This window comes from Chrysochloris asiatica, unplaced genomic scaffold (genome assembly GCF_000296735.1).
Source record: "Chrysochloris asiatica unplaced genomic scaffold, ChrAsi1.0 scaffold00165, whole genome shotgun sequence".
Lineage (NCBI taxonomy): Eukaryota > Metazoa > Chordata > Mammalia > Afrosoricida > Chrysochloridae > Chrysochloris > Chrysochloris asiatica.
In genome coordinates this window covers 4580592-4590643 of record NW_006408683.1, presented here as the reverse complement: position 1 = coordinate 4590643, position 10052 = coordinate 4580592, and the positions used below count along the sequence as shown (strand labels likewise).

The window sequence follows — 10052 nt, the reverse complement described above, 5'->3', positions numbered from 1 at the left end:
ACCCCGTAACCAACAACAAACTTTTTTTCTTTTCCCTTTTAGTGTGGGTATTTTTTCTTAAGCTTTTACAATAAATGATCCTGTGCAGTATTTCTTCATTTGTGACTGACTGATTTCAAAGTGATGATTTAAAAAAAAAAAAATTGTGTGAATTGTGTGATAGTCTACCTGGGAGAACACCACACCCACATTCATCCTATCCTACTTTGCTTTGCTGCAATGATTACAATTCCCCGCATGCATCATCAAACAACCAAAGGGTACACCGCTGCAAGCCTGCTCCCTGGCCATGAACACAGGTGCCCTCTCCCTCCCAGAGGCCAGAGGCCCCAGCCGCTCCATCTCTCCACATCATTGTCTCTGCCTCCATCTCTAACGTCACTGCTTCTCTGGACAGGGTGCCGCTCTCCATTCTTTTCCCTTTATGGCTCCTGGACTGTAAGATCAACCAGTCCCCTTTTTTTGTTACAAAACATCTACCTTTACATTTCCAGCACTCACAGTCAGCCCTGTAACAATCATTCACTATTGAACCACAAGAGACAAAGTGATGATTTTTAAAGACATGGTTCTTACTGTATTTTCACATCCATCCTAGGCCAGACTTGGGGATCTGGACCTCCCAGCAACCAAGGTAATTGCACGAGAACCACACACCTCTGTCTAAGGCCTCTTGCTAGTCATCACATGCATCCCAGTGACTTTTAGGATGCCTGAAAGGACAATTTATACATTCTAAAGCAGAATTCTGTTCACTTCCCTTCAAACTGCAGATTAGAGAAACAGTCATGAAAACGTAAAAACAACACAACCAGATGATAGCTGCCTTAGCAAACTCATGAAGTATATAGGTTACAACCAATTGCACAACACAATTGCTGGCTTATCGACTTTATTCAAATGTCTTTGTGGTAAAATCACTATGTGTGTGCAATTGTAGCTACTAAAATAGGGTGTCATGCATTTTTGATATTTTGTTTTGTTTTTGAACATTGTCCACTATGGCATCTTGCACCCTTCCAGGACTTGATAAACACTATTGATTGATGGCTATTTCCTTAACTCCCAGATCTTTCAGCTGCCCCTCCAGCCTGCCTTTTTCCTCCATGAAACTGGCAACTGGTTGAGGGAGGTCTGCACTCTGTAGGCGGCAGAAAGAGTCTCAAGGAGAAGGGGGCATGAAGAGTCAGCAACCCTTGCTGAGTGTAAGAAACACCATCCATGCCGTTGACTGCCTTTGCTTCCTCCTCTCCAGTGCTTTTTACTTCAATTGGGTTTCCTTATAGTGCACTGAATGAATAAGAATAAGAAAGTGTGTATTGGCAGGATTTCAGCTGAATAATGCCAAGGCTTTCCAAGTAAGAGCTTGAATTTAAGCAGAGCAAAGTTTTGAGTCAGTGGGGCTGGGAGTAATGGCTATTCTGTGAATAATAAAGAATACAACTGTTTTTATGCTCAAAGGTTAACAAATGGGATTCTTTCTGTAGCCCACTGGCCTTCTCAGTTATACAGTGGAAACTCTTCCTGATTTTTGCTTTTATTGTATTTACTTGTATTTTCTAGGCAATTAGAAACATTTTCCACTCAGCATTTAAGAGGTTTGCACTGAGTTTTTTTAAGCCTGACTTTCTTTTTTTAACTAATAGTTTTTCACTTTTGTAAGTACTTGAAACTTTAAGTTACAAACTCTCCCAGGTAGCAGATAGACTTTGCCTACACAATTACTACATTTGTTGTGGGATTAGCCCTTCCCAAAAATATATTTCTCTACAGGACCCTCATTTTTCTCAGAAGTGTGGTTCTTTGTAAAATATTGTACAGATCAATAAAGACCAAGTCTCATCCACTAAAACCTCAGTAATAAAGATAATCACTGCAGATAGAATGGAGAGTATTTATCGTATTGAACCAGCAGGAAAATGAGGTGTATTGAGACTGTCTACACCCTCTCCTTCTTATAACAACAAAAAATGGCATTATAGTGGCTTTCTCTATTTTTATTCAATTCTTGAAGTCACCAATTTGCTGGCTTCCTCTACGAACAACAACAAATAAACAAATAAATTGTGCTTTGTTTAGTTCCTTATTAGCAGGTTAATTTTTCCCTTACTGAAATGATACCTTTGCCCTAGACTTCCATATGACAGTACTAGGGGCATTCCTGGTGAGAGATCAACATTAGTTAATGGTCCTGGACCGGTCATGTGCTGTAAATAGTGTGAGGTAATAGTTCATGGTATCCCTTCCAAATGGCAAGTAGATACAGACTTACTTGAAACTTTCAATGTTAGAAGTTAACTTTATTCCATTATTTTTAATGACAGTGAAGCAGTATCCTAGCTGGAAAGAACTCTTGTTGCTAAGTGTTGTCAAGTTGGTTCTGACTTATAGTGACCCTGTATAGGGTTTTCAAGGAGCAGCTGGTAGGTTTGAACTGCTGACCATGTGGCTCACAGTCCAGTGCTGATCCTGCAGTGCCACATCAGGAGTCTTATTGGTGGTGGTGGTGGGCCGTGGAGTCAGTTCCAACTCATAGTGACCCTGCATAGGGCTTCTGAGGCTATAAATCTTTATAGGAGCAGAAAGCTTCACCGTGCTCTCTCATGGAATGGCTGGTAGTTTCCAACTGCTGACCTTGAGACTAGCAGCCCAGCTCATAAATGCTGTGCTCATTCATATATAACAGTGCACGTGGAAACATAAATCCTGTTCCTTTCCAGCCCCCCACTCTCTGTCCCCGACCCTGCACCTCTGGTCCCCTCATCCAGATAACACATGCTTTTGGTGGTCAGTGCAGTAAACCATAGGTAATCCATTTTTTTTTTTTTTTTGTCAGATCTCCCAGCTGATGACAGAGACTGGCCGAGAGGGACTCACAGAAGCCGCGCTGAACCGCTACAATGCAGACAAGCCTGCAGCCTGCAGTGTCCTGGTCACACAGAGTTCCTGTGTGGCCAGCGAGCCATCCACAGGCACCTCTGTGGCCGCTTCCTTCTTCGCAAGGTAAGAGCAAGAACCTTTAGTTTCATGTGTGCCCATCTGGTAAGCCTCTCTCATGGACAAGTTTAACTAAACACCAGAAATAGTTTGGGGCACACTCTCTCTTTGCTTTTTAAGTCAAAAAACCCTTTCTCAACCTTGACACACTGATATTTGTGGGGGCTGTCCTGTGCACTGTAGGATATATAAGCATCCCTGGCCTCTACCCACTAGATGCCAGGTGCACCTCCCCACGTTGGGACAACAACTATGTCTCCAGACATTACCAAATGTCTTGGGCTGAGAACCACTGCTCTAAGAATACTTGGCTCTAAGGATGGTCCCCTCTTGGGATGAGGATGTGTGTGGGTGTGGCCCAGTGACTTGTATATCAGATTGCACTTCTTATTATAGAAAGTGAACTGTTTACAAGTAATTTTCCCTCCATTTCTTGATAGACTAGGTAAATAATTATCAAATACTCTCCAACTAATGTTACAAACTGAAAACACATGAGCAGAAAGGTATTTCAACTATGTTTTCTGCTTATTTTTAGCAACAGGGCATAGACACATAGGAGACACAGGACAGCTGGGTATATCTGATTCAAGAGACTTAAGGACCAGAAAATGAGTTTAGACGATGAGTTAGTTTATAGAGAAGCCAGAAATAGACATTTCTTTCTCTCTCAGTATGTCATTCTTCATTTGTCACTCAGAACTCAACCTTAGAAAACCTTTTCTACTAAGATTTGCCAGTTTCTGAATAAGCAGGACACAGAATAAATAGCACCAGATGTGAAATTATAAGACCATTTAGTAAAGTTCTACCTCAGCTTCCTCGTCTATAAAACAAGGATACAAACCACTCTGCAGAGTTTCCCTGAGAAATAGATATGGGCATGGTGCTGCAAGGTCAATTTGTGCTGCTAGATTGGCAGTTCAGTATCACCAGCTGCTTCTTGGAAACCCTATACAGGGTCGCTATGAGTCAGAACTGATTCAACGGCACTTAACAAAAACAACAGTTGTAAATGATGTGGTGCTATAGGATAAGCATTGGCCAAAAGTTCATTTGAACCACATGGTTGGTGGTTCAAATTCACCAGCTGCTCCTTGGAAACTCTATAGAAGGTCGGAACTGACTCTATGACACTTAACAACAACAACAAGGATTGTAAATGATAAAATACTATAACCCAAACCACAGTTGCCACTGAATGGGTTCTGACTAATCGTGACCCTATATATATCAGAGTCGAATTATAGTGCTCCATAGGGTTTTCCAAGGCTGACTTTTAAAAAAATAATAATAGATTGACAGGCCTTTTTTTCTAAAGTACCTCTGAGTAGATTTAAACTTCGGTTCTTTGAGTTAGCAGCCAAATGCATTAACCATTTGTACTACCTAGGGACTCCCTCGTGTGGAATCCAACTCATAGCAACCCTATCGGACAAAGTAGAACTTCTCCTTAGCGTTTCCAAAGCTGTCAGTGTTGATTGGAGCAGGAAGTCTCATCTTTTTTCTGTGGAGTGGCTAGTGGGTTTGAACCACCAACCTTGCCATTATCAACCCAATGCTTATTCCACTATGCTACTGTTGTTGTTGTTGTTAAGTGCCACTGGGGCTCCTTTCAAAGTACTTTGTTGTTGTTGCTGTTTCATGTGTTGTCAGGTCAGTTCTAACTGATAGCAACCCTGTATTGGGTTTCCAAGGAGCGGCTGTGGGCTTGAACCACCCAGTTGGGGTAGTGTTGTTGTTAAGTGCTTTGAGTCAGTTCTCAGTCATAGCAACCCAGTATAGGGTTTTCAAGGAGCGACTGGTGAGTTTGAACCACTGATCTTGCAGTTCAAACTGACCTTGTGATTCAGAACTGACGCAATGGCACTTAACAACAACTGTATGTTAATAAGAAGAGATGTCAAATGGTTTTTCTTGTTATCCTTATAAATGTTAGCATGCAAAATACCAACGTGAGGAAGGGGGCTGAGGTCAGGAAAGAAGAAAATAGGGAAGGAAGAGAGGGCTAGTGCTCTGAATTAAGACAGAATAAAAGCAAGACAAAGGACCTGTTGTAACACTGACTTTGAGGTTTTGATTGTACCTTACTGCCCTGTTTATTGTCCTCTGAACACTTGGTCCAACTTGAATGTATGGGAAGTAACAGTAAATATGTATGTGCTAGCCTGCATGCGGGGGCCTTACCATTCAGTAAGGAAATGGAGTGATGGAACTATTTCTGTTGAAGTGGTACAGTCACAGACCACAGGATCTAAGTAGTTTATTGAAGCATGTCCAGAGGATAGTGACCATAGTGCTGAGGAACTAGGAAGTCATGATGTTTAAGGAATAGTTAGAGGGCAGACAGGTTTAGTTATCTCCTGAACCTTTGTTCAAAAGAAGGATATAATTGGTTCTATAGCGCACCAGAGGTGTGAGCTGAATAATGAAAGGGAGATAGCTCTCAGCTCAGAATGAAGGAGAAGTTGCTATTCTAGGAGAGACTGAGAGCCCCAACACTAAGGTAGATCAAGTTTGTGTTGGATGATCATCTGCCTTAGTGATTGAGAGACTATTTTGGATTCAGGTGGGAGTTCATCTCTAATGTGCCTTCCTTACCTGAAATTCATTGAGTATGAAAAGCCTACAATTCTGAGTCCATCCAGAGATTTTTATAGAAGACTGACTGACTCACTAAAAATCCCAAAAGGAAGATTTGAAATAAGAAACTAGGGCACTTAATGAACAGTGCTTAGGGAGAACAAGTATTCCTTAGTGCAAGAAAATCAGAAGCTTCTTTAGACCCAGGGAAAAGATGTCAACATGAGCCTGGACTCTAGAATGCTGAATGACAGTCTGGGGACAAGTTTTGGGTTAATCAGGAGGAAGACGTACAAACAAGTAAAAATTAAAGAAGGGTTCTTCTCTGAGACGCTTGCTTGTACAGTCAGAGGAATGGAAATGCAGGATATGCTGATGCTGTTGATAAGGGGAGGCCCTGCAAACGAGGTTAGCATGGAACAAAAACTCTTACACTCATGGCTTCAGAATAGCAAGGGCTTGTGTTATGAGCTTTCAAAGAGCTGGAAAGGATCTGTAGTGGTGGTGGTTGTGTGCCACTGAGTCAGTTCTGACTCATTAATGACCCTGTTCAGTTTCCAAGTCTGTAAATCTTTATGGGAGCAGAAAGCTTCATCTTTCTCCCATGGAGCGGCTGGTAGATTCGAATTCCTGACATTACGGTTAGCAGCCCAGCTTGGAATCCACTATGCTACCAGGGAAATATCTGTTGTTGTTGTTGTTGTTAAGTGCTGTCAAGTTTGTCCCAAATCATAGCAACCCTGTATAGGGTTTCCAAGGAGTGGCTGGTGAGTTTGAACCACCCACCTTGTGGTTCAGACTGACCTTGCGGTCCGGTGCTTATCGTATAGCACCACACCAGAACTCAGAACTGTGTTACTCTTACATTTTACATGGTGAATGCTGATAGAACTTGGTCTAAGACATTAATGTTCTCAACTACTAACCAGAGTAGTTTGAACTCATCAGCTGTCTGCTTCCAGAAAGATGTATAGCCTGGGGAATCCTATGGGGCAGTTCTACCTGTCCTAGCAGGTCGCTATGAGACGGAATGGAATCATGGCAATGTGTTTGGGTTTCTGTGTATATTCAAAGGTTTACAATGCTCAGTGGGGGAAAAGTACCACAAGGGGGAAAAAAAAAACCCTCTTTACATCTCTACTCTGTATGCCTATCTATCTGTGTGTCTGTCCATCCATCCATTTTGTCCCCCCGCCCATCAATCATTGCGCTGTCTTGTCCTGCTGTTCACATCCTAATAGTTGGGTTTTTGCACTTTTCATCATGGAGGCAGCATATTAACAACCCCTCTGTCATTGATGGGAATCGAATGCAGAAGACTGAATGACTCACTAAAGGTTCACAAAGTCAAAAGACAGAACCAGGAATGTATCTTATCTTGGATCCACAAAGGTCCACCTGCCAAGTCAAAACAAAGCCAGCTTCTAAGGTGACGGGAAGGGCAGCTTTTGATAGGGGTGAGATGTGGATCTGTTGCTGGTGTCAAAGTTAGAAATGTGGTTCTGGTTTTATACTGAAGAGCAGGAGTCTCTCTTCTCATAAGAACTTTGGGGCACAGCCCTCTTCTTCACCTTAAATCTGTGCTCCTCACTTTTCAGTTCTCTCTTCCTGATGACATGATGGAAACACAACATGGATGCCTGCTTCCAGAAAGCTGTGTTGGGCACCATTTCATTTTGTATGGGAGAAAGCATTTGTCAAACTTGTGGCTGACGTTTACTGAGTGCTCAGTGTGCATCGCTCCTGATATACAAAATCTCCTTTAATCCTCAGAGTAACCCCACGAAACAAACAAAAAAAGAAAAAGCTAAATCCGTCACTGTTTTGAGTTGACTCTGACTCATGGGGACTCTGCATGTGAAGACTAGAACTGTGCTTCATAGATTTTCCATCTGTGAATTTTCAGAAATGTAGCACTAGGTTTTCCTTCTGTGGTGCATCTGGGTGGGTTCAAACCACCAACCTTTAGGTTACTAGTCAAGCATTTGATCCTTTGCACCAACCAGGGACTGATAAAGCTGTGTCCTAAGATTGTGTTACTGACCCAAAACTACATAGTCAGAAAATGGCAGAGTGGGGACTCAAAGAGCCTATGTTCCCTTCTTCTATGCTATATTATTGTTTTTGTGAAGTACCGTTGTGATGGAGCACAAAGTACTTGTCCTTTTATGTCTCTTTTGCTAGAATTTCTTTATGGAGTTGGCAAAAGAAATATCACCATCTTGGTAGATTGTCTTAGCCTTAGAATTTCAGTACCCTATATGTGAAAATCACTATTTGTGGGGAGGGCAGAAGTAACAGTGAGCACAAAAAAGAGATTGGTAATTGGTAATAAAGTTGGCTGACAATCACATGCTGGCTTTGCTCATAAGGACAATTTAAATGACGGAATTTCCTTTGCATGGTTCCAACATTAATGTGAAATGATGAAGAGGATGTGATTTTATTTCCCCATTTATTGTCTGTTCACTTTGAATAGGATTGATTTTATTATGTACATTGCTTTACAAAAACAAAGTTAATGAAATCCATTAAAAACTTTTGCATGAAAACTAGCATTGCAGAATGAGCGCTGGTAGCACAGTGGTTAAGCCCCTGCTAGCCCCCAAGTCAAAAGCAAAATGTGGCTATCTGCTTCTGTAAGGATTTCAGCCTTGGAACCCTATGTGGCAGTTCCACCCTGTCCCATCTGGTTGCTAAGAGTCAGGAATGACTTGATGGCAGTAAGTTGTCTTCATTGTTATTGTTTTGGAGAGTGGATTCTGGGTAATACATAAAACAAATAAAATGCATCTTCAGTATGAGCTCCTATCCTCATTGATTTCTTTTCTTAAATAACCTTAACCATTACAAATTAGGTTCTTTTTTGATGGTGGATAGAATGAGCCTCCGGAGGAGTGATATAGGAGGTTGTGGAGGTTGTGGATCGCACGAGGAGGCACTTTCAGAGGAGCTGACACCAAAATGATCATATACACATTTTATGCAGTGTTTCAGCAGAAATTATTTTTATAAAAATATCCCTGGAGTTAGATATAACAACAACTTTTTATATAAGCCCGACTTATATGTATCAGTATCTATAAGGCTAAAACTCTATGCTAATTTACTTTTTTTTCCCCATGTATTATTGTGAATTATATGATATTTTACATGGGAGAACTTTAGGTTTACATTCATTCTACAATACATTGTTTCATTGCTATGGTTCCAATCCCCTCCATGCATCATCAACCGACCAAAGGGTATATACCCTATAAACCTGCCCCCTACACTCCCCCCCCCCACACACACACACATTCTTCAGCACACAGTCCCTCTCCCTCTCTGGATCCAAAGTCCCCAGCCGCTTCATCACTCCGTGTCATCATCTCTGCCTCCATCTCGGGACTCGCTGCTTCTCTGGGTAGGGTCCCGCTCTCGGCTCTTCTCCGTTGATGGTCCTAGAGACCGCTGCTCCTAGACTGGAGAGTTAATCACTCCCTTCCTTGCTACAAAACGTCTACCTAAAGGTAGATTTCCAACCCTCACAATCAGTCCTGATAATAGTCATTCACTATTGTATCACAAGTGACCCTTCTGCATTTCATTTCATCAGCTCTGCCTAGACAGATTGGATAGTACTCACTGGAGAGTCTGCCTTCCTCCATGCCCCCTAGCTCTAGGTTCCCTCTTGAAAGCTTGTAAGCCAGTCACGTCTTGCCTTTGTAGTTCCCCCCCCGCCCCCACTACACACACACCCAATTTGGGTATCCAGTGTCCAAGTTGCCCATCTCTGTCTACTCTGTGTGTGGAGGGGGTGGGAATGTTTCTTGCTTTAAGGATTTGTTCCCTTTTGGGTTACTGCATCCATAGGTGTAGGTCAAGTTCATCAAATTGTATCAGGTCACTCCTTTTTTTTTTTTTTATCTCTTCTTTCTTCTCCTGGTTGAGTTCTGATCATCCATTCATCGGGGCCAGGTAGCGTGGGTACCATCTGCAGGTGTGGGTGTTCTTGTGCGTATTCCCTTTCTACCTATCAGCTGGTAGCTTCAATCTCCACTCTAGTCCTCTGTGGCCACGCCACTGACTCTGAGCCCAGGAGTCCCCAGGTCTCCCCAGACTGCTAGGCAACCATGTCCCCATCTGGGTCCACAGAAGCCCACCGAATATTGTAGGGCTTAGCTTGCCGCTTCATTGCTGCTTTACCCCACTTCCCCCTATCTGTGATGCGTGTGGTCACCAATCAGAGTGCGTATTTCCATTGAGTCTTAGTCTTGGAAGGGGGTTTGCATTAAGGGGACCCGACTACTTCTTTTGATGTTTCCTGGGCAAGCAATTTGTTTGTTCTTGTAGTAACAGTCCATCTGCCTCTATTGTTTTGTATTTTTCCTGTAGGTCTTTCTTTCAAGAAGTACCTTCTGTTCTTTTAGCCGCTCCAGGCTGGTTTGCTCGTCCTTTTAAGTGGGAGTTTCCCATCTCTGAAGATCTGG

At 42.4% G+C, this 10052-nt stretch overlaps 1 protein-coding gene across 1 annotated transcript in view; it reads left to right on the top strand.

Moving 5' to 3' along the window:
* The window catches only part of KIF26B (kinesin family member 26B), an 807257-nt gene that overhangs the window by 366797 nt on the left and 430408 nt on the right, over positions 1 to 10052 (top strand). The window contains exon 4 of the mRNA XM_006871272.1: positions 2837 to 3003. Within this exon, the coding sequence (XP_006871334.1) occupies positions 2837 to 3003 (167 nt within the window). The remainder of the gene's footprint in view (positions 1 to 2836; positions 3004 to 10052) is intronic.